Source organism: Dendrobates tinctorius, unplaced genomic scaffold, assembly GCF_039654945.1.
Source record: "Dendrobates tinctorius isolate UK_male_01 unplaced genomic scaffold, ASM3965494v1 ptg000103l, whole genome shotgun sequence".
Taxonomy (NCBI): Eukaryota; Metazoa; Chordata; class Amphibia; order Anura; family Dendrobatidae; genus Dendrobates; species Dendrobates tinctorius.
The window spans coordinates 13,373,194-13,397,579 of NW_027361771.1; the positions used below are offsets into that span (position 1 = coordinate 13,373,194).

At 44.2% G+C, this 24,386-nt stretch overlaps 1 protein-coding gene across 4 annotated transcripts in view; it reads left to right on the top strand.

Annotated features, from left to right (window-relative positions):
* ENPP7 (ectonucleotide pyrophosphatase/phosphodiesterase 7) overlaps positions 1-24,386 on the top strand; it is a 108,511-nt gene that overhangs the window by 60,699 nt on the left and 23,426 nt on the right. Inside the window, exons 4-7 of one of the 4 annotated variants that reach the window (XM_073588094.1) lie at positions 10,611-10,848; positions 11,041-11,100; positions 11,177-11,215; positions 11,391-11,532. In XM_073588094.1, the coding sequence (XP_073444195.1) occupies positions 10,611-10,848; positions 11,041-11,100; positions 11,177-11,215; positions 11,391-11,512 (459 nt within the window). In that variant the 3' untranslated portion in view covers positions 11,513-11,532. The remainder of the gene's footprint in view (positions 1-10,610; positions 10,849-11,040; positions 11,101-11,176; positions 11,216-11,390; positions 11,533-24,386) is intronic. The other 3 variants (XM_073588096.1, XM_073588097.1, XM_073588098.1) reach the window with 3 other exon arrangements.

Genomic DNA, 24,386 nt, shown 5'->3' on the forward strand with positions numbered 1-24,386 from the left:
CTCCCCCTCCCCTTTTTAAACCTGCATGTCTGCATGCAGGATCAGATCGCCGGTGGACACCGCATCTGGAGGCACGTTTGCCCCTCTCCTATATACTGAAAAAGGTAAATACTTAGTGCTGATATTTACCTATTAACAGGGGAGGTGATACTATATATGCACACATTGCAATAATTCTCCCCCTTGCTATATCCTCCACAGCTCATTACCTTAGAGCGATTATTCACCTCAGTAAGTACTCCTTTTTTTTTTTTTTCCTGCTACATGATTCACAACTACTATCATATGCTCCATTTCACCGCATCTTGTTTTTTAGATGCCTAAAGCACCATCGTCCTTTCTGATAGATGCCTATAAGCTCTACACAATCTATATACCGCACGGTATGTTTGACATTCTTATGGATTGCTGCTATATATTTTCTATGGCTCTTTTTAAATTATTTGCCGTGATATGGGCAGTGTGGGATACCTGGCGTTATCTGCGACCAATTTATCCTATTTTTGTATGACCATTTTGACTATTGTATGTATATACTTCTGTTTTCCTTTGTTTTTTTCCTTTTTTTTTCCTTTGTTATTTTTTCTGTTTTATATGACGTTTTGTTTTGTAATTACATTTACCCTTGTAGTAACTGAAGAAGGTCACATTGACCGAAACGTCTTTTTTCGTGTACTACAATAAACCGCCTTACAAATACCTTTAAGTTGAGTGCTAGGTTCATATTTGTTATTTACAGACAAAGGCAGCATCTTTTTGATTAAAAAATATACCCGTTTTATTGCTACAGAAATTTGTGACTGAGGATAAAGTCATATTTGCATGTAGCTGAAAAGTGGGGCCCTGGGGTTGATGTTAATGGTGGACTCTTAGAAAATGATTCACCGCACTCAATACGTTAATGGTATGCAAAAATTCATAAATTTATTAAACATGTCCAATCCAAAAATAAGGAAAAGAACTGCCCAAGCAGAATTTAAGGGATGTACAAACAACAATACCCGACGTTTCGATCCTCCCGGATCTTATTCATGGGGTACACTCGATTTTGTTAATGACGGGCCTGGGGCACTCGAAGAGGGTACACGTCCCCTCAGGGTAACTGTGAGGTTTAGGTATCGTAGAAAACAGGTTGTATCTAATTGGTAAAGGTTTCAGTAAGGTGGTGCCATACATAAATCTCCGCTGGAGATAGGTAAATTCTAACTTGAAGTTGTAGAGGCTATAATTTAGGGGTTGCCACCTGAGGTAGATAGCGCTTAGCATGGAGCTGCCATATGGAAATTTTGACCTGAGGCAGATAGTGTTTGATATGAGGCTACGATGGCCGTTGTGTATGAGTTCCAACCTGAGGCAGATAGGATTTGAATTGTGGCTGCAGTGGCCGTCAAGAAAAAATTTAAGCCTGGGGGATCCTGTGAGGAGGAGACAAGAGATGCAGGTGGCGCTATATGGCAGCTCCATGCTAAGCGCTATCTACCTCAGGTGGCAACCCCTAAATTAAAGCCTCTACAACTTCAAGTTAGAATTTACCTATCTCCAGCGGAGATTTATGTATGGCACCACCTTACTGAAACCTTTACCAATTAGATACTACCAGTTTTCTACGATACCTAAACCTCACAGTTACCCTGAGGGGACGTGTACCCTCTTCGAGTGCCCCAGGTCCGTCATTAACTACATCGAGTGTACTCCATGAATAAGATCCGGGAGGATCGAAAAGCTGGGTATTTTTGTTTGTACATCCCTTAAATTCTGCTTGGACACATCTTTTCCTTCTTTTTGGCTTGTACATGTTTAATAAATTTATGAATTTTTGCATATCATTAACGTATTGAGTGTGGTGAATCATTTTCTTTGTGTGAACAAGTCCTCAGTGGTTTAATTCACCAGCACCTACTTTATCTTAAGACCTGAGTGCGCATCATCCCTATACATATAAATGGTCTTGGCATCCCAGTCCAACACGATTGCACTATGTGTCTTATGATGGAATTTATTGCAATATGCAGCCTTGGCTCCTTGTTAAAATTTCCAGAATAATATTTTAAATTCCCATGCTGCTCAAATAAAGCACTGAATTTATTCTGTGGGTCAGTATGATTAAAGGGAATCTGTCACTGGATGTTGGAGGCCTATGTAAATGGCCTGGGTCCGGTCCGATGGGTGGTGTTTCTTCCTTTTTCTCCACCCCATCCGTGGCCCCCCGTCCGTGATCTTCTCTGGTATTAGAGTAGTTCTTCTCCATAGTTTGCGCGTGCGCAAAGCAATCTTGCTTCGCGCATGCACAGTATGCTTTACCCAACTGCGAGCAAAGCCGATAATCATTACTGCACATGCGCCGGTACACTATGTCCCGGAAGTATTTCGCTGTGTTCCGAGACATTGTGTCCAGTATTCTTACTTGTGTTGTCTCATTATCACATGTAATTTTTGATTTATCTCTATATATTTTAAATAAACATGATGTTTTTAATATATTTTGGCTTGCATTTTTTCTAATTTTAGTTAATGATGATATGATGCATATAAGACTTACTATGAGGATTGTGACCGTAGGTGGTTAATGTTAACTCTAGCCTTCAGGTTGATGGAATAATAAAACAACCAAATTTATATAGATTTTTTAGGTTTGTACTACTTTTACACACAAATCACCTTCATAAAAATACTTTGTATGGAGCACTAGAACAGGAACTTAAATTTAGAGATGCAAACCAGGCAAGTATATTTATATCTGGCAGCTAGTTTTAGTATTTTTATTTTTACATAGAGCTGTAGGAAAGCTTATTTTTTTATTTAGCAGAATAAGTTGTAGTTTGTACTAGTTTTGGGTATATGTGTCATTTTTGCTCCCTAGATCTACTCCTGTGATGTATGCTCCTGTCACAAGCACCACTATATTCATTCTGCAGATGGTGCAGGTGTTGGAGGAGACATGGGGACCAGAAGCTCTGGGCAGCGTAGGCTACAGAGGCTGGGACCTGTAGTGTGATCCAGTATGGCATTATTGATGTGTGTGCAGTCTAGCTGAAGTAATCAGCTAGCTACCAAGGCTAGTAGGACACTATCATACCTTACAATACTCCCAGCTTACTGCTGGCAGCTGACAGATATAAATCTGCTTGCCTGGTTTACATCTTTAAATGGTCCAAAAGCTGACTCCATTTCCCCAAACAAATTGTCCCTGTGTAAGTCCAGATCCCGTAAGAGCAATAGCAACCTCTGAGATCAGGTAAGTGGTGTGGCTTGCACAGTATTGGTCCGTGGTGGCAATTTTTACAGCTGTCAGGAGATAACTGATAAACCCACACTATAATTTGACTTTTTACTGGGCTTTGTAGGTACAGTCCAGGATTCAGATTACAGATGGTACAGGAGTTGATCAGCCTGGAAGCAATTTGGGAATCTCTCTATGCAGATGGGTTGTGAGGTCTCCTTTCTAGCGCTATTCTGAAGTACTTGCAGTTCTGAACTCCACACAAGTTCCTCTTTCTGTCTGTTACTTAGAACTCCACTCGCATGACAGGTAGCTGTAACCTCCTTCATGAACTGCCCTTAATGGCGACTCTGGCTCACACTTTGCTGCTGTGTTGTCGAATCTCAGTCGGGAACAGAGCATTTACAGCTTCTGTTCCTCCGGTTTCTGCTGTGGGACCGTTAGTATCCACACATCCCCAGACTCTGGCGTCCGGTCACTGCGCTTCAGCTTGGGGTGAGCTCCTTTATAGCTTCAAGCCCACCAGCTCGTCTGCCTGTCTACACTCTAACTAACTAAATTCCTATTCCTGACCACAGAGAGCAGCTCCTCTGCAGTTTGGTTCAGAGCTCCCTCTGCTGGCCTGGAGTAGGAACTGTGTTGTGTACTGGAACTACCTTATAAAGAGGATCCCACTGCTCAGAGGGAGAGACAACAATCGCTACGACCAGAACGAATGTCCCATCTGCCGCCGCTGCAGCGATGCAAGACCACTGTGGCAACCATACTCCTGGGGGTGCCACATTCCCCCCTAGTGCAATTCAGTACTCCCGGACCGAGGAAACATAAACAAACATATAAACAAATGAACAATATAGCTATTACAAGATTTAAAAAATGAAAAATTACAAAAACCATAGCCCCTGTGATGACTAGTCCATGCATCATTGTTCATGGTCCATTCCTGAGCAAGTTGGTAACTATAATAGTATAGTCCTTGCCACACATAGTCCTGCGGCCCAATTGTCCATCAAACGCAAAATAAGATTGCTTCAAAGTTCTTACAGAGTCTCTGTAGGCACATATTCTTGAAAGTTACATATTTACCTCTCATATTTACATTTACCCTTTACATAGTTTATATACAGAACCTCATGGGTGGTATACCTTGGGTACTACGGGTAGACTTACGTAGCACTGGTGTTGGTGGTGACCTTACTGGATTCACTATGCTTACTACTACTGGTGTAGCACTCTTTACTGGCTACGCTACTGGTGACTCTACGTAGCTCGGGGATACTTGATTTCCTAGGACCACTTCTACTCACTGTGGGTACGACAGATTCACCACTGGCAGGGCGAGAATTCTCTTGCTCCACTGCTGGTGTGGCATCCGCTGCCTGTACTTGTAGATTTTCAGGGTGGTCTTGAGTCACATCTTCTTCTTGCACTACCAGTTGGGGAAAGGTCAAAACGGGCACTACTATGGCCTGATTCATCCTTGTCCAATTTGCAGGGAATTCACCGAGTACAGTGCTGACCTTTTCTTCTTCTATGGACTGAAGGTTGTTTTGCTCTCCCATCCTTTTATTTAGTTGGTCAGGGCACAGCTTCAGATGATCCCTCGACACTGCTGATGAGGTTTCTCCTCCATCCTTACTTATGAGGCATACCTTGGTATTATCAAAATTTGAAGGTAGGATGGTGTAGGGTTCAGCCTCCCATTGGTCATCTAATTTGTGCATCCTACTTTTTCTCTTTAGGACCTGTTTTCCTGGTGACAAGGGAACTGCAGGTGCGTGTTGATTGTAGTTCTTTTCCTGCTTCTGTCTTGCCTGAGCTAGACTCTTCTCTACGCACTCTTGCACATTACGGTACTGTTGCTGCTGCTCTGTATCCCAATCAGCATCTGGTGATGTCACCTCAGGTTTCAGGACTTCCATATCCAAATCAATAGGTAACTTGCCAGGCCTTGCTCTCATTAAGTAGGCTGGAGTACAGTTGGTGGGGTTTACAGGAATTTGATTGTAGAGATCTACTAAATCTGGCAACTTCTCTGGCCACAGATTTCTCTCTTCCAAGGAAGGGCAAGGTCTTCAATAGGTCAATTACCACTTGGTTCATTTTCTCACACATGCCATTGGTCTGTGGATGATATGGCCTTGTTCTGATCTTCTTGCAGCTGTACAAGTTACAGAACTCTTGGAACACTTCTGCCTCAAAGGCTGGGCCTTGATCTGTAAGAACTCACTCAGGGTAACCGTGTGGTTGACAAAAGTGTTGTTGGAATGCTTTGGCTGCTGTCTTGGCTGTTTGGTCCTTGACAGGCACAACTAACAGGAATCTTGAGTAGTGGTCAACGATGGTGAGGGCATAGACATAGCCTGGACGGCTTGGGACAACTTCAGATGGTCTAAAGCTACCAACTCGAGTGGCTGTTTGGTTATTATTGGCTGTAATGGGGCTCGCTGGCTGCTTCGGTCCTTCCTGCGCACTTTGCATGCTCCACACTCTCGGCACCAATTTTCAATGGCCTTCCTCATACCAGCCCAGTAAAATCTCTCTCGGAGTAGGGTCTCCAACTTCTTCCGTAGCCACGGGATGTCCTCTGGACTTGAGGACAGCTGGATCTTCTTTTTCGAGGACACTTGCATGGACTGCATGGTTTTGGCAAGTGCAACCATATTTTTGGTTAGCTCTTGGACCTGAAGGCATAGTTCTGCAGATGGATCATTATCCAGAGTCTGTGCGTCAGCCTCCATGGGGCTCTTAGGGAAAGATGCTGCCTCTTGGTGGTAGGTAAATCCTGGGTGCCTAGGGGGCGCTGGGCGGCTGACATTTGGTCTGGAAGAAGTAGTGCGAAAAGCGCGTCGGGCAAGAAGGGACGCACAGGGATCCCCTCCAGCTGACATTTAAAGGTACTTAACCATTCTTTGCTTACCCTACCTGCGGTTAGCACCGTTTAGGAGTCACAATATTAGAAGGGATTGTTATAAGTGAATAATTTATCATATGTCGATTATAGACAATAGCATTCATTATATCACTTCCATTATTGGGTCCTCTTCTCTTGTTACCCTTATATTTTACATATGGGTGTGCTTAAATGTCTATGACAAACTGCTGTGGTGGGATTTTCCATAGACTTTTTTAATCCCTTTCCTACTGTTTGACACCTTTCTTTTTTACTCATATGTTTTATGTTATGTCAATAAAGATGTGGTTTTATAATTTATACCATTGTGTAGTACCAGATTTTTTTACTCTTTGGTTACCATAAAGTGATAATTATTATTGGTGGTATATTACCCTTAACAGGGAATTTGTGATTACTGGGCAACTATTGTGATTAAGTCGCAAATCATGCAGCTGAGACTACGAAATCTAAATCTCCAAGCTCACCAAAATAATCGGAGACCACCCGAGCAACGAGAATACTCACTCATCACTAGTAAGGGCTATTTAAGGCACTAATATTTTTTGATTGTGCAACAAAGTGTTAGTATCTTGATTGACTTCTTTTTTACCTGATAATAAAACCTAAACTATCGTGCTTTGCCCAAATAAATCGTAAATTTATGGCATGTCTTGTGCATGTGACATAATTGTTTGAGAAGGGAATACCCCTTTCGTTATGTTCTCCTTTTATTCCTGTTTTTACATTAATTTAACATGTCCATATTATGAAAGAGTTTAAACATTTGTCATAAACTCAATTTTTCATAACTGTATAGGAACACAAAAATAACCATCACCAACCCCTGCTTTTCCACAAACCTACTGTAGCTAATGTTTACCTTATTTCTTTAGATTGGTAGATTGGAAACTCATTTCGGCAATTGTTCTACCTATTATCAGACAGTGTATATACAGTATATATATATAATATAATCTGGGTCAGTCTATGCTTATACAGCAACCCAGATTATCACATTTGTCTCCAGAGGCTAAGTACTTTTTCCCTGCTACTGAGCATGCTCACGGGATGAGCTCTCACTGGAGTTCAGGAGTCAGGTGCTCAGGTCCTGCTCCTGATTTGATTGGTTATGCTCGGGGCTCTGGAGATTTCCGGCAGGTCCCGTACGCTATAAAAAGTGCGCATGGCCGCTATGCCATGCGCTAGTATTTTCTATACTTGCTGCTGTGTGCTTGGTGATGGATGCTTGGTCTGGTGTATGACTTATTATGAAACCCCTTCCCTCGGATATTATGTTTGTGTGAGTGATTGGGACAGCCAGTATTGCGCTAGCGCCAGCGCGCTCAAGCATCATTCGTTACAGTAGCCAGCGTTCTGCATTTCGCCTGCTATATTCGCACTTGCAGTCGTTTTTGGCATCCGCAGTTGCGACGCCATGCACACGGTCTGCCACGGTAAGTCTATCCGGTTGTAGTGTTGTCTTGAACTACTCCGATCCCTGGCTACCGCATGTGTGCCGCTGATGGTCTGTGAAGCTGATACAGACTCAGCGTTCTTTGTATTTTTGTTTTGCTTGCAGCTCTGTCTGTGAAACAGCCTGCTTCTGCATTACTTTTCATGTGCAGCTCTGTGACCTCAACAGAGCTACTTTTGTGCACCAGGTGCAGTTAAACCTTGTGCACATTATCGTCACTGTGTTCTGCCATTTTAGCAGCGGTTATTTCACCTGCCGCACGGTGGACCCCGGGCGGTGAACACGTTTATTTATATCTTTTTAAGCGTGTTCCGCCGTCGTAACACTCAGAGACAGAATTGTGACAAGGCACAGATCTGGTCAAGGTTACAAAGGAATTTCTGCAGTACTCAAGGTTTCTAAGAGCACAATGGCCTCCATAATCCTTAAATGGAAGACGTTTGGGACCACCAAAAGTCTTCCTAGACCTGGCCGTCCAGCCAATCATGGGAGAAGAGCCTTGGTGAGAGAGGTAAAGAAGAACCCCAAGATTACTGTGGCTGAACTCTACAAATGCAGTAGGGAGATGGGAGAAAGTTGCACAAAGTCAACTATCACTGCAGCCCTCCACCAGTCGGACCTTTATGGCAGAGTGGCCCGACGGAAGCCTCTCCTCTGTGCAAGACATATGGAAGCCAGCATAGAGTTTGCTAAAAAACACATGAAGGACTCCCAGACTATGAGAAATAAGATTCTCTGGTCTGATGAGATGAAGATAGACCTTTTTGGTGATAATTCTAAGTGGTATGTGTGGAGAAAACTAGGCACTGCTCATCACCTGCCTATTGCAGTTGACGCACCCCAGGGGCTGTTGGATACTCGGTACTGGGCTAGTTAAACTCAATGGGGAATGTCACAGTGGCGGTGACCCGGTCCGTGGCTCCAGGCAGTCATGTAAAAGGGGTAGAATGGAATGGGAAAAAAGTGTATGTAGTGATTCGTGACGCCACCTGTGGTTTCTGGTCAGTGTGACCAGCGCTGCAGTGTTGCTTCTCTGGGACAGATGTTATGATGCAGCTGAGTTGGTAAAGCTCCCCACAGGTAGAGCTGTAGTCCCAGGGAAGTTGAAATGGGTTTGTAGCTGGTGAGATAGTGTGGAGTGGAGGATGTAGCAATGCCGAGTGAGAGACACAGAAAGAAGGGAGATGACACAATTGCATGCATTTACAAAGGCTTTACTCACAGTCTGTCTGCAGTACAGGTGCCTGCTTCAGTGCTGCGTCCTCCAGGTGAGGGGTCCAGACAACTTCCAGATAAGATGAAGTGCACCTTTCCTGCCTTCCCTGTCAGTATGTATCTTTCCTGGCCGTCCCCACACAATATGCTGCTTTAACTCCTTCCTTCCAGCACTTCATAGTTATCGTTCTGGGCCAGCAGCTGCGAATCCAGACTGTCCAGACAATGTATAATCTTCCGTTTCTGTGATTCTATATAGCCACCTTTCTAGTCGGACTAACTGTGGTAGGGGCGATGGTCCATAAAGTAACCAAAGCTATCGGCTTGCTAGTGGTGCCCAGAGGTACACGAACTAGGCTAGGGGCCGTTCCCTTTGTTGTGGCCTGGTTTCTTCCTCCACTTGATGGCGGTCAGCGTGGAACGAGCCCCACGGGATACACTTTCCAACCGTGCCTCTAGAAGAACCAATACTTCCTATGGAGAACTTTCTGTATAAACCACTCCGTCCAGCAACTCCTGGTGCAAGTGAAGGAGCTGCCCAGGACACGTCCGTCTACTTCCCTCCCTCAGAGGGATCTAACCTTGCTTTCTATCCTTCTCCGCCCACCTCCCAGCATTCTTCGTGTTCCAAGCAGGAGCCATAAAGGGTGCTCTGTTACACTACTGGTGTGTGTGGGATGTGGGTGTTGGAATGCTGGTCGGGTGACCCCACCTTACCTGGTTGTGGGATACCACACCTCTGGGTGAGGTGCAGTACCTCTGTGGCTTCTGGACATGCTATGGGGGTGTTTTTCAGCTGCAGGGACAGGATGACTGGTTGCCATTGAAGCAAACATGAATGCGGTCAAGTAGAGAGATATCCTGGTTGAAAACCTCTTCCAGAGTGCTCTGGACCTCAGACTTGGCAGAACGTTCACCTTCCGACAAGACAATGACTCTAAGCTCACAGCTAAAATAACAAAGGAGTGGCTTCTGAACAACTCTGTGACCATTCTTGACTGGCCCAGCCAGAGCCCTGATCTAAACCCAATTGAACATCTCTGGAGAGACCTGAAAATGGCTGTCCACCAAAGATCACCATCCAACCTGATGGAACTGGAGAGGATCTGCAAGGAAGACTGGCAGAGGATACCCAAATCCAAGTGTGAAAAACTTGCTGCATCATTCCCAAGAAGACTCATCATTGCTGTACTAGCTCAAAAGGGTGCTTTTACTCAATACTGAGGAAAGGGTCTGAATACTTATGACCATGTGATATTTCAGTTTTTCTTTTTTAATAAATTTGCAAAAATTTCTATATTTCTGTTTTTTTCAGTCAAGATGGGGTGCAGAGTGTACATTCATGAGAAAAAAAAATGAACTTTTTTGAATTTACCAAATGGCTGCATTGAAACAAATGTAAAGGAGTCTGAATACTTCCGTACCCACTGTATATATAAGAATGGCTAATAGGCCCCAGGGACTTTGGGTGACATTGAATGATGGAGCTATCCTTGTCTAGAATCAATATTTCTGTAATATGAACTATATGTAATACATTGTTCAAAGGTGTACGCCTCATGTTTACTTTTGAATGGATATGAATTTTTTCAAAAACTGCTCTGTATGCCTTCATATGAAATCAAAGACTTATAGATGTACAGTGGGCCTCCATAAAATTGCAAGGCTTTTTATCACAGCTGCAATGTCATGATACTTTTCCTACTGATCTGTACTTTATTCTTAATGATGTTATCAAAATGTGAAATACCAATAGAAATATCTGCGATGTATTCTAACTGTGGCTCTCTTTTTTTTATTTCAAGTATGCAAAGTTCCAATTTAATAATGGCGAACATGGCTTTGATAATAAAGAAATGGAAATGAAAACCATATTCAGAGCTGTAGGCCCTTCATTTAGAAAAGGCCTGGTAGTGGAGCCTTTTGAAAGTGTGAACGTGTATGCGCTAATGTGCGAGCTGTTGGGAATAACACCAGAGCCTCATGATGGAGACCTTGAAGTGACGAAGAACATGTTGCTTACCGACAACGAGGATAATTCAGGTTGGTTTACATAGATGGACGTACAGCTCAATAATTGGACGCAGAGGACGGGTCAAGGGTTGGCTTCTTGAGGATGGGTCCGATAGTTGCATGTTTAAAAAAGGAAGGGAGGACATTAATAATTAATAATCTACAGAATCGTTTTTCTTATCCTATATATATTTGAATTAATAGTAAGTCAGACATATACAGTATTTGACTTCCAGAATGATCCAAGGAGCGCGGAAACGAAGTTGAGAGGAAAAGAAGAAGGTATAGGCTAAAAACAGAGCTTTGCTGTGTTGAAAGCATTTAATACATTTTTTGAATTTTCTTTTTTTTGACACAGCATCCACTGTTCAGCCGAATAGACCAATCCAAGCAGATGGTAAATATAGTCATAATCCACATCTGATTGTTGCCTACTGCATTTTCTGCATGATGTGTACATGAATGCCAATCAGTTTATACTGGAGGATCTTCACTTTATAATAGTTATGACACCATTTCTATTAAGTTATTTTCTAATTCATTTTATTCTCATTGTGTTTCATTTGTTTTAGACTCCGTGGCAGATGTGATATACCAGGCTACAATTGGACTTAGCGTTGTAGTTGGAATTCTTTTTATTACTTTTGTCCTTACGATAGTGATCATAGCTGTCAAAAGAAAAAGAAAATCATAACACTATGTGAGGATCAAGAGGTTAAGTATAAATCATATATATTATAATAATATCTAAACTCTTCATTATGGTGTTCATGTGTGGGTGAGTGCATTCTGCATTTTAGATGACCATTTAAAAGGATTGGACAAACTGTAGAATACAAAATAGTCAGAGAGAGAGCTTCCTTGGATGATATTCCCAGATAAGTGGAGAAATACCCTAGTAGACACAATGAGAAAGGTTGTGAACTCATTCAACTGCCATTTCTCACAGGTAAAGCATACACTGAATATCTGCTTGTGGAGTCACCTCAGAGCTGGATGCAGATACAGGATAGACCCACACAGAAAAAAAGGACTAGGATGATGTATTACGGACTTTGACGGATAGGTTGATCCTTATAGCCAAATTGTGAATTACATTGTTCTGGGTATCTCTCATTTGAGAGTTTATCCTCCATTTCGAGACGTTTCCATGATAAGAAAAATATGGCTAATTTTTCCCCAAAAAATGAACCACAGCTGTCCACAGTTTTTGTGTGGCATTGCTGTAGGAGAATGAAGCACAAGAGATAAAACGCTGCAATGCCATGTGGCTTCCAGGCCTTAACAAAACCCTGTCAAACTGATCCGATCCGAACGAGAAAAGTTGAACGAGGGACAGAATTTGGCAGAGCTCATGGGTCAGGTGACCGTGATGAAGCCAGTCTTGGATATAAAAAGCCAGTGCGCCAAAACATTAGCAGATTTGGCGACAAGGGAAGTAGCAGGTGCTCCCACTGTAGCTTCAGCGGCCGAGATAGGAGACTGCAGCCATGTGTACCTGCACATCCCAGAATCGGACAAGGATGGTAAAACCAGAACTATACCAGACAAGGTCCAGACTTCAATCGTCGATGATTAAACACTGAAGACCCAAACAACGCCAGTCAAGGTTCCCAACCCAGACGGTGCAGGTCAACAGTCAAGGACCAGAACCCATCTACACGGACCAAGGAGACTATCGTTAGTGGTCAATAACTGAAGAGTCACCGAGGATAGTCAGCTGGAGACTCGGTCCTAGGATGATTGATGGATATGTGTGAGATGGGCAGTCACTTTCAGCATTAATTTATGGTACAGGGCTTGGGTGGGGGGAGAGCCCATAGGTCAGACGGGGTCCGGCTGATGCTAAAGCAGCCCAGAGAGCAGTGATAGGATTGATTAGGAAAATGTGTGACTAATGAGACAGAACAGCAGCCTTTGTCAGAGCCCAAAAGCCGTGGATGTTCCCAAGGAATGCTCCCGAAAAATACGGCATTTGCCCCCCTCCCAACTAGAATCAGGTTGGACTGTAAATTCTGAGCTAATCCTGAGGTTCTTTATTGTACATCAAACAACATATTTTTTCTAGTAATTCTGTGAAAATTTTCACTGTGTGATTTGCCTTTAATAACAACCTTTTCCTTATAAAATCCTTTTAAATGAATAAAGTAAATTGTTATTTCTGCCTGGTGTTTCCCCTGTTGCATTCAGTCTACTGCTAAATCTGCAGCTCAGCCATATTCATTTTAATTGTGCTCATCTTAAATACCAGATAAAAACCATTGACAGGTACAACATATTATTTGAAGAAAAACATGGACAACCCAATTAACTTTAGATTTTTAGATTTGTTCTGGTTCTTAATGGCCAATGATTAACCCCTTCACCCCCAAGGGTGGTTTGCACGTTCATGACCGGGCCAATTTTTACAATTCTGACCACTGTACCTTTATGAGGTCATAACTCTGGAACGCTTCCATGGATCCCGGTGATTCTGACATTGTTTTCTCGTGACATATTGTACTTCATATTAGTGGTAAAATTTCATTCAAATAACTTGCGTTTATTTGTGAGAAAAATGGAAATTTGGCAAAAATTTTGAAAATTTCACAATTTTCCAACTTTGAATTTTTATGCCCTTAAATCACAGAGATACGGCACACAAAAAACTTGATAACTAACATTTCCCACATGTTTACTTTACATCAGCACAATTTTGGAACCAAATTTTTTTTTTGTTAGGCAGTTATAAGGGTTAAAAGTTGACCAGCGATTTCTCATTTTTACAACACCATTTTATTTTTAGGACCACATCACATTTGAAGCCACTTTGAGGGGTCAATATGATAGAAAATACCCAAAAGTGACACCATTCTAAAAACTGCACCCCTTAAGGTGCTCAAAACCACATTCAAGAAGTTTATTAATCCTTAAGGTGCGTCACAGGAATGATTTTGAATATTTAAAAAGAAATGAACATCTAACTTTTTTTTCACAAAAAAAATACTTCAGGTTCAATTTTTTTTATTTTACCAAGGGTAACAGGAGAAATTGGACTGCAAAAGTTATTGTGCAATTTGTCCTGAGTACGCTGATACCTGATATGTGGGGGGGAACGACTGTTTCGGCGCATGGCAGAGCTCAGAATGGAAGGAGCGCCGTTTGACTTTTTCCAATGCAAAATTGGCTGGAATTCAGATCGGACGCCATGTCACGTTTGGAGAGGCCCTGATGTACCTAAACAGAGGAAAACCCCTACAAGTGACCCCATTTTGGAAACTAGACCCCCCAAGGAACTTATCTAGATATGTGGTGAGAACTTTGAACCCACAAGGGCTTTACAGAAGTTTATAACGTACAGCGGTACAATTAAAAAATCATATTTTTTCCACAAAAATGATCTTTTCACCCCAATTTTTATTTTCCCAAGGGTAACAGGACCCTAAAAGTTATTGTGCAATTTGTCCTGAGTACGCTGATACCCCACACGTGGGGGTAAACCACTATTTGGGCGCATGGCAGAGCTCGGAAGGGAAGCAGCGCCATTTGACGTTTTTGGCTGGAATTGAGATCGGACATCATGACGCTATTGGAAAACCCCTGATGTACCAAAACAGTGGAAACCCCCCACAAATGACACCATTTTGGAAACTAGACCCCCTAAGGAACTCATCTAGATGTGTGGTGAGCACTTTGAACCCCCCAGTGCTTCACAGAAGTTTATAACGCCCGGGCGTGAAAATAAAAAATTCGTATTTTTTCCACAAACATGATCTTTTAGTCACCATTTTTTTATTTTCCCAAGGGTACCAGGAGAAATTGGACCCCAAAAGTTGTTGTCCAATTTGTCCTGAGTATGCTGATACCCCTTATGTGGGAGAAAACTACTGTATGGACACACGTCAGGGCTCGGAAGGGAAGTAGTGACGTTTTGGAATGCAGACTTTGATGGAATGGTCTGCGGGTGTCATGTTGCCTTTGGAGAGCCCCTAATGTACCTAAACAGTGGAAACCCCCCACAAATGACCCCATTTTGGAAACGAGACCCCCTAAGGACCGTATCTAGATGTGTGGTGAGCACTTTGAACCCCCAAGGGCTTCACAGAAGTTTATAATGCCCGGGCATGAAAATAAAAAAATCGTATTTTTTCCACAAACATGATCAATGAGTCCCCAATTTTTTCATTTTCCCAAGGGTAACAGGAGAAATTGGACCCCAAAAGTTGTTGTCCAATTTGTCATGTGTACGCTGACACCCCATATGTGGGAGAAAACTACTGTATGGACACACGTCGGGGCTCGGAAGGGAAGCAGTGACGTTTTGGAATGCAGACTTTGATGGAATGGACTGCGGGTGTCATGTGCGTTTGGAGAGCCCCTGATGTACCTAAACTATTGAAACTCCCCACAAGTGACCCCATTTTGGACACTAGACCCCCCATGGAACTTATCTAGATGTGTGGTGAGCACTTTGAACCCCAAGTGCTTCACAGAAGTTTATAACGCTCGGACGTGAAAATAAAAAAATCATTTTTTTCCACAAAAGTGATATTTTTGCCCCCAATTTTTTATTTTCCTAAGGGTAACAGGAGAAATTGGACCCCAAAAATTGTTTTGCAATTTGTCCTGAGTAGGCTGATACCCTACATGTGGGGGTAAAACACTGTTTGGGCGCATGGCAGAGCTTGGAAGGGAAGGAGCACCATTTGACTTTTTCAACTCAGAATTGGCTGGAATTGAGATCAGACGCCATGTTGCATTTGGAGAGCCCCTGATGTGCCCAAACAGTGGAAACCCCCAATTCTAACTCCAACCCGAACCCCAACACACCCCTAACCCTAATCTCAGCCCTAACCCTAACCCTAACCCTAGCCCTAACCCTAACGGAAAAATGGAAATAAATACATTTTTTTTTATTTTACTATTTTTCCCTAACTAAGGGGGTGATAACGGGGGGTTTGATTTACTATTTATGGCAGTTTTTATATTTGGCAGCTGTCGCACGCTAAAACACGCTTTTTCTTGTAAAAATAGTTTTTGCATCACCACATATTGAGAGCTATAATTTTTCCGTATTTTGACCCACTGAGTCATGTGAGGTCTTATTTTTTGCGGGACGAGTTGATGTTTTTATTGGTACCATTTTCGGGCACGTGACTTTTTTATCGCTTTTTATTCCGATTTTTGGGACGCAGAATGAACAAAAACCAGCGTTTCATGAATTTCTTTTGGGGGGGTGCGTTTACACCATTCCGCGTGCGGTAAAATTGATAAAGCGGTTTTATTCTTTGGGTAAGTACGGTTACAGCGATACCTCATTTAGGTCTTTTTTTATGTTTTGTCGGTTTTATGCAATGAAAACTATTTTATATAAAAAATAATTATTTTTGCATCGCTTTATTCTGCGAGCTATAACTTTTTTATTTTTTTGCTGATGATGCTGTGTTGCAGCTCGTTTTTTGCGGGACAAGAAGACGTTTTCAGTGGTACCATGGATATTTATATGCGTCTTTTTGATCGCGCGTTATTACACTTTTTGTTTGGCGGTTTGATAATAAATCATTTTTTGCTTCGTTTTTTATTTTTATTTTTTAAGGGGTTCGCTGAAGGGGTTAACTAATGGGACAATTTTATAGGGCGGGTCGTTACGGATGCGGCGATACCTAATATGTGTACTTTTATTGTTTTTTTTTTTTTATTTCCAAAAAATGGATTTATTTGGGGGAATATTTTTTTTTTTTTTCTAATTTATTTGGCGATTTTTTTTAAAATTATTTTAACACTTTTTTTTATTTTTTTTTTACTTCATTAAATAGTCCCAGGTGGGACATCACTGTCCTGTCACATCACAGATCACTGTGACAGATCAGCGATCTGTCACAGGCAGTGCAGAAGGCTTCCTCATGCCTGCGCTTTGCAGGCACTGAGGAAGCCAGCTTCCTGCAGGCCCCCGAAGGCCCCTGTCGCCATCTTGGATTCGGGGGCCTGCAGGAAAGGAGCCCCCCACAGCAGCGCTGCATATTGCGCTGCCGTGGGGGGCTCAGGGAAGCACGGAGGGAGCCCCCTCCCTGCCGATGCTTCCCTTTAACCCCCGGTACACCGCGATCATGTTTGATCGCGGTGTGCAAGGGGTTAACGTGTCAGGGGCGGTCCGTGACCACCCCTGACACATTGTGCCGGGTGTCAGCTGTGATAATCAGCTGACACCCGGCCGCGATCAGCTGACACCCGGCCGCGATCAGCGGCGCTCACCACGTGGGCGCCGCTGATCGCGGTAGACGTACTATCCCGTCCATGGGCATAGGGGCCCGGGTCCCATGGACGGGATAGTACGTCGGATGTCAGGAAGGGGTTAATGATGCGTTCAGTTCAGGTTATCTAATGAGCTGAATGTTGCTGATCATACATGCCCAGCCACACTGCCCACAGCCAAGTCTCTGTATACACAATACACTACAGAGTAGTAGCCATAAGGAATAAATTTCTGCCATGGCTGCTATTTCTATTGACCGCTCTGAATTGGAATTTGAGCACTCGGCTCAGTAGATGGACCTGCACACTACTTTGCAAGATAAACAATCAGTGGTGCCATTATTTGTAAGATAATATTGTAAAATTCTTAACTGGATCATTTTTAACAGCATAGAAATTGTAAATAATATTTTTTGTTATAATCTGTACATTGGGTGCGTTATACAATGGTGGGTCAACCCCATTTTAAACAACAGCCTTCATGTTCATTTATATGAATTATTTGGTTCATTCTATGGATAGTACAAGTTTAAAGGGGTTGTGCAAACTATGGAAGTTATCCTCTGTCCTATACAGGAGAGAAAAAGGAATACAAGCACATGATAGCTACTATCCCAGCATATGCCTAAGGCCGGTTTCACATTAGCGCTTTTTAAGCGCACGCACGGCCGGGGGTAGCTCCGCCCCCGAGCCGGCTCTCTGCCCGGCGTGCCCGCCCCTTGCTTGTAGTGCCGCCTACTAGCGGACAGCGGCACCTGCGATCGGCGCACCCTATCTTTAGCATAGGGTGCGCAGATCGTGCGCAGGCCGTGCGCTAGTTGTGCTTTGACCTGCGCTGCGCACTTTTGACGGTGCGCCGTGCGCGCCAAAATCCGAAAAGTTTGATTTTGGCGCGCACGGCGCACCGTCAAAAGTGCGCAGTGCAGGTCAAAGCGCAACTAGCGCACGGCCTGCGCACGATCTGCGCACCCTATGCTAAAGATAGGGTGCGCCGATCGCAGGCGCCGCTGTCCGCTAGTAGGCGGCGCTACAAGCAAGGGGCGGGCACGCCGGGCAGAGAGCCGGCTCAGGGGCGGAGCTACCCCCGGCCGTGCGTGCGCTTAAAAAGCGCTAATGTGAAACCGGCCTAAGGCCTCTTTCACACTTCAGTTTTTTGCCATCAGTCGCAATCTGTCAAATTCTGAAAAAAAACGGATCCGGCGACTGATGCCACTGGATCCTTTTTTTTCTCAGACTTATATTAGCGATGGATTCTGACTGATGGCCGCACGTTTCATCCGTCGTTCTCTGGATCCGTCGGAAACTGTTTGTCCGGCGGCCAGAGACAATGGATAAAGTAACTTTTTTGTCTCCATCGAAAAGTTGGACAGCGACGGATCAGATTTTTGCTAGAATGGAAGTCTATGGGCGCAGAATCCTTCGCTGTCCGACAAATGAAGGAATCTGGCGACGGATTCCATTTTTCTTAACTGCGCATGCTCCAACACTGTGCTTGATAAAAAGGAGAGAAAGAAATAGGCCATGAGCAGGGGATCACCGACGCTTGCGCAGTTGGCATTCTGTGACGTCACATGCCGCTGCTGTGAGCTGTCAGCCATAGCTATGGATCAGTGACTAACCGCTGACTCTCAGGTATATTGGATGTTAACCCTGTCATGGTAAGCAGCGGTGCAGCTGCTTCCTATCTAATAATTATGCAACCATATATATTGACACAACTGACTGGCAATCTGTACCGCTGATGAAACCACCTAGAGTGGCGACACGCGTCGGGTCTCTGGCTCTACCTGCCCCACTTCACTTCTCATGGGTTTTGTATTGTGCTGATTTGTATGTGTGGTTATCATTTGGGGTGGTTATGGAGATTTTCTCTGTCCACTTAGACCCTCTCTAGCCCCTAATGGTCTGGCTGATCTGGTCCTTGATGTTCCCTATGCCTGATCTTGGGCTGGGGTACCTCTACGCATATATAAGGTCTATTTAGTGTGCATTTCTATCTTTTTTGTACCCCTCATAGTGATCAGCATCTTCTTGGGTTTACATTATCCCTTGTACTGTTTTTTATAATTATTGGGTTGGAATTGCATCATTTTTTCATTGTATTTGTATATTATTGGTGTTTCTGACTCATATGCTCTATATTACCTATGTGTGGGCTTACTAATTCTCCTATTGAGAATTCTGTTTACATGGACCTAGGGATATAGGCATCATTCTCGGTGAGGGTGATAGTTGGTAGCAGGTGGGTTGCTCTATTATGAGCATTGTATTTGTGTATGTGTCACATTTGTGACCATTTTTAATGTTTTTAAGAATTTTTGCTGTTTGCTGTGTTTAATAAAATTTGTATTATATATGCTATGTCCTATTCACGGGGATCCCCTGCTCATGGCCTATTTCTTTCTCTCCTTTTTGTCAAACATATGTACTATTTAGGTCGAGGTTGGATCCCCTTAATTATCCTTTTGGTGGTGCCCCCATTTCTTTGTTTCTCATTGCTCCGACACTGTGTGCATGTATGGTGTGTGCGGGCTGTGTGTGTGTGGGGGGAACAGCGGGGCTGTGTGTGGAGCTGTGTGGGGGTCTGTATGGGGCTGTACAGGGCTGTGTGGGGGTATGTGGGTCTGGTCGGGGGTATGTGGGGATGTGTGAGGATGTGCAGGGGTCTGTGCGGGGCTGTGCAGGGCTGTGCGAGGGTATGCGGGGCTGTGCGAGTGTCTGTGCAGGGCTGTGCGGGAGTCTGTGCAGGGTTTGTGAGGGTCTGTGGGGCTGTGGAGGGGTATGCGGGGCTGTGCGGGGGACTGTTTGGATCTGTGAGGGGGTATGCGGGTCTATGCGGAGGGTATGTGGGGCTGTGCAAGTGTCTGTGCGGGGGTATGAGGGTCTGTGCAGGGCTGTGCGGGAGTCTGTGCGGGGTTTACGGGGGTCTGTGGGACTGTGCGAGGGTATGCGGGGATGTGGAGGGGTATGCGGGGCTGTGCGGGGGACTGTGTGGGGATATGCGGGTTTGTGCAGGGCTGTGCGGGGGTTTGTGCAGGGCTGTGTGGGGGGTTTGTGCGGGGGGACTGTGCGGGGTTGTGCAGGGGTCTGTGCAGGGGTATGCAGGGCTGTGCGGGGGTCTGTGTGGGGGTCTGTGCAGGGGTATGCAGCGCTGTACGAGGGTCTGTGTGGGGGTCTGTGCGGGGCTATGTGGGGGTCTGTGCAGGGGTCTGCGGGGCTGTGCGGGGGTCTGCGGGGCTGAGCGGGGGTCTGTGCGGGGCTGTGCGGGGGTATGCGGGGCTGTGCGTGGGTCTGCGTTGCTGTTCGTGTCTGTGTGGGGGTTTGCGGGGCTGTGCAGAGGTCTGTGCGGGGATCTGAGGGGCTGTGCGTGGGTCTGTGCGGGGCTGTGTGAGGGTCTGTGCTGGGGTCTGTGCGGGGCTCTGTGTGGGGTTGTGTGTGTGTGTGTTTGTGTATGCAGGCATCGTCTGATGGGACTACAAGTCCCATCGGGCTATGCCTGCTACAGTGACAGTGATTGATTGACACATTAGCCAATGATGGGACAGTAGTTGTCCCATCATCCAGCTAATGTTTTGAATGTAAAAAAAAAAAAGAACAAACATACACACATTTATAGTTCATACTCACCATCTACACCTAATCCCCGAAGCCCTCGATCAACTGTAAAAAAAATTAAAATAATAAACCAACAATTTACTCCCTGTGTCCAATGTAATCCAATAAATACGATTGTCCCACGATGATCTCCTGTGGAGAGCTGTCACATTAGCTGATGCGACCGCTCTCCTGGGGCTCCAGTGATACAATGACGGAGATAATCCTCTGCATTGTATCACTCTGCCGCCGACAGGTCACCTGAGTTCACCTGTCACTTTGCGGCACTACAGCGTGAGAATTATCTCCAATGACACACTGTTGGAGGGTTATCTCCGGTCATTGTGTCATCGGAGGCCTATAGAGCGGTCACATCTGCTGATGTGACCGCTCTATAGGGGAGATCGTCATGGGACAATCGTTATTAATGGGATTATGTCAGACAGGGAGCATATTGCTGGTTTGTTTTTTTATTTTTTTGCAGGTGATTGATGGCTTCGGCTGGATAGGCGTAAAATAATAATTTTGAAAAAATGTGTCGAGTTTTATTTCATTAAAATACTTTATTCTTATGCATGTGGTTTTTTTTAATCCTTTATTAATATAAGATTAATAATGGATAGGCGTCTTATTGACGCCTCTCCATTAACCAGGCTTAATGTCACCTTACAATAGCAAGGTGACATTAACCCCTTATTACCCCATATGCCACTGCTACACAGCAGTGGGAAAAGAGGGGCTAAGTGCCAGAATTGGCGCATCTTAAAGATGCGCCATTTCTGGGGCAGCTGCGGCTGATATTTGTAGCCGGGGGGGGGGAATATCCATGGCTCTTTCCCAGGCTATGAATATTAGCCCTCAGCTGTCTGCGTAGCCTTTCTGGCTATAAAATATAGGGGGATCCCACGTCAGTTTTTTTGGGGGTCCCCCTATTTTAATAGCCAGTAAAGGCTATGCAGACAACTGCGGGCTGATATTCATAGCCTGGGAAGGGGCCATGGGTATTACCCCCTTCCCAGGCTACAAATATTGGCCCCCGGCTGTCGGCTTTCCCCCTCTGGTGCAGAAAATTGTGCCATTTTTAAAAAAATATATATATATGGCTATATATCTATAGATATATCTATGGCTGTATATCTATGGATATATCTATGGATATATATCTATGGATATATCTATAGATATACTGTATCTATTTATAGATATATCCATAGATATATAGCCAGGAGTGGACACAGACTGTAGTGGGCCCCTGTGCAAGAAATTTTCCGGGGCTCCCCACCCGTCCTTCATAGGGCAACAAAGTTATGTAAACATATAGATAGGTAATATATATAAGCACCCCTGTTTCCCTTTGTTTCATAATGCTCTCCCCCATATGCGGTCTACTTTTGGCATAGTGCTTCTCGCCCTATGTGGCCCCCCCAGTTTATGCTGCTTCTCCCTATGTGCCCCCCAGTTTATGCTGCTTCCCCCCTTTGTGGGCCGCCCGATTCATGATTCTTCTCCCCCCCATGAGCTGTCCCATTCATGAGCAGCCAAGCATCTCCCCCAGGGCCCCCCTCATTCATGAGCAGTCATGCTTTTCCCCAGGGGCCCCCCCATTCATGAGCAGCCAAGGCCATGCTTCTTGTTGTGAGTTCATTTTCCCCTTCACTACTGAGGCCCGAGGAACTCCCTCTTCTGGTGAAGAAAGGTAGTGAGCCTGATTGTCAAACACCTGGGGCTGATGATGATGACTGGCTGAGTGGAGTTAATGACTGGATATAAGGCTGCTGACGCCCTTCTGGCCTGCCGGTGATTTCTCTGTGGACTTCTAGGAAACCAGTCTGATTCCTGCTCATCTAAAGCTAAGATTTCTGCTTTGCCTTTTTGCATTAGTGTTTTGTTTTCCTTGCTTTTCTGGATTCTGCCATTCCCTGCTGGGGTGAGCTGAATCTCCTTTTGCCTGTTGCTCTGTCTTCAGAATATTCCTGAGTACTGACATAGCTTTTTTGAAGCCTAGCGTCTTCAGGGCCTTTTTACTGTTAGTTTGTTGGCTCTTATTTTCATAGGGTTTTTCACGGATTGCAGACAGCAGCCTTCCTGTCCTTTCCTATCTAAGCTAGCGTGGGCCCCATCTTTGCTCCGTCTATCTTTCTGTCTGTGTTTTGTTCTTTCTTCTTGCTTCACCGTCATTATATGTGGGGGGCTGCCTTTTGCTTTGGGGTCTGCTCTGGGGCAGTTTAGATTTCCCTTTCTGTCTTTAGGCTATGTAGTCCTCTGGCTGTGATCGAGGGGCCTAGGGCATCGTAGGAGCCCCCCACGGCTACTGCTAGTTGTGTTGATAGGTTCAGGGGTCTGCAATCCGATAGCTGCCAACTTCTCTGGTTTTCTGGACTTAGCTAGCATTTCTATTTTTGCCTCCTACGGTGACTCAATCATAACAGAATCACCCGCCATACCGCAGATTCTAGGGTACTCAATAGCAGGAAAGAATTGTATAAAAAAAAAAAAAAGTGTGTATATTTTTTCCTCTATATCTCTGAGGCCGTAGGGGGAATTTTTTTTTCTCTCAATGGAGATAAAGCAATTGTCTGATCGTGTGGAGCAGCTCGCTGCGGAAGTGCGGGGAATTTCCGCCTACCTTGCTCATTCACATGCTGCTGAACCAAAGATTCCTACACCTGATGTATTTTTTGGAGCTCGGTCTAAATTTTTGAATTTCAAAAATAATTGTAAATTATTTTTTGCCTTGAAGCCTAACTCGTCAGGGAGCTCCACGCAGCAGATTAAAATTGTCATCTCTTTGCTGCGTGGCGATCTCCAGGATTGGGCGTTTTCTTTGAAACCAGATGATCCTATTCTGACTAATGTGAACGCATTTTTTCAGGCCTTGGGGTTGTTGTATGACGAACCTAATGCCATTGATCAGGCTGAAAAGACCCTGCTGGCATTGAACCAGGGTCGTGATTCTGCAGAATTGTACTGTCAAAAATTCCGAAAGTGGGCAGTACTTACTACCTGGAATGATAATGCCTTGGCTGCTCTCTTTCGGGAAGGGGTTGTCAGAAGCCATAAAAGATACTATGGTGGGATTTCCTGTTCCCTCTGGTCTTGAAGATTCTATGTCTTTAGCCATTCAGGTTGATCAGCGTTTACGCGAACGCAGAGCTGCACGAGAGGTGTTGCCACCTGTTGAACAGATGTCTGAACCTATGCAATGTGATAGAGTTTTTTCCAGAGAGTAGCGTCAGGAGTAGAGTTGAGCGATACCAGCCGATACTTGAAAATATCGGATTGGAATGGATCGGCCGATCTTAAAAAAAAGTATCGGTATCGCCGATTCCGATACCGGGAACCAATGCAAGTCAATGGGGCCAAAATATCGGAATTAAAATAAACCCTTTCTTTCCTTGTAGGTTAATTCTACATGAAGAAAAACAACTAAGAATAATGTAGAATGTATTGTGGGAGGTGGAGGAGACATTAAAGCCATAGAGGTTTAGCCCAATCAAATGGAATAGCAGGAATTAAACTTTTTTTTTTAAAGACGTTAGGAGTTACAAAGATATTGACTATGTTAGCCTCATTTATATTTTGCCAGACATGTATGTCTTCTTCTTCTTTCTTCTTTCTTCTTCTTTCTTATTCTTCTTCCTTTTTTTACCTTCTTCTTCTTCTTCTTATTCCTTTTTTTACATTCTTCTTCTTCTTATTCCTTTTTTTACATTCTTCTTCTTCTTCTTCCTTTTTTTACATTC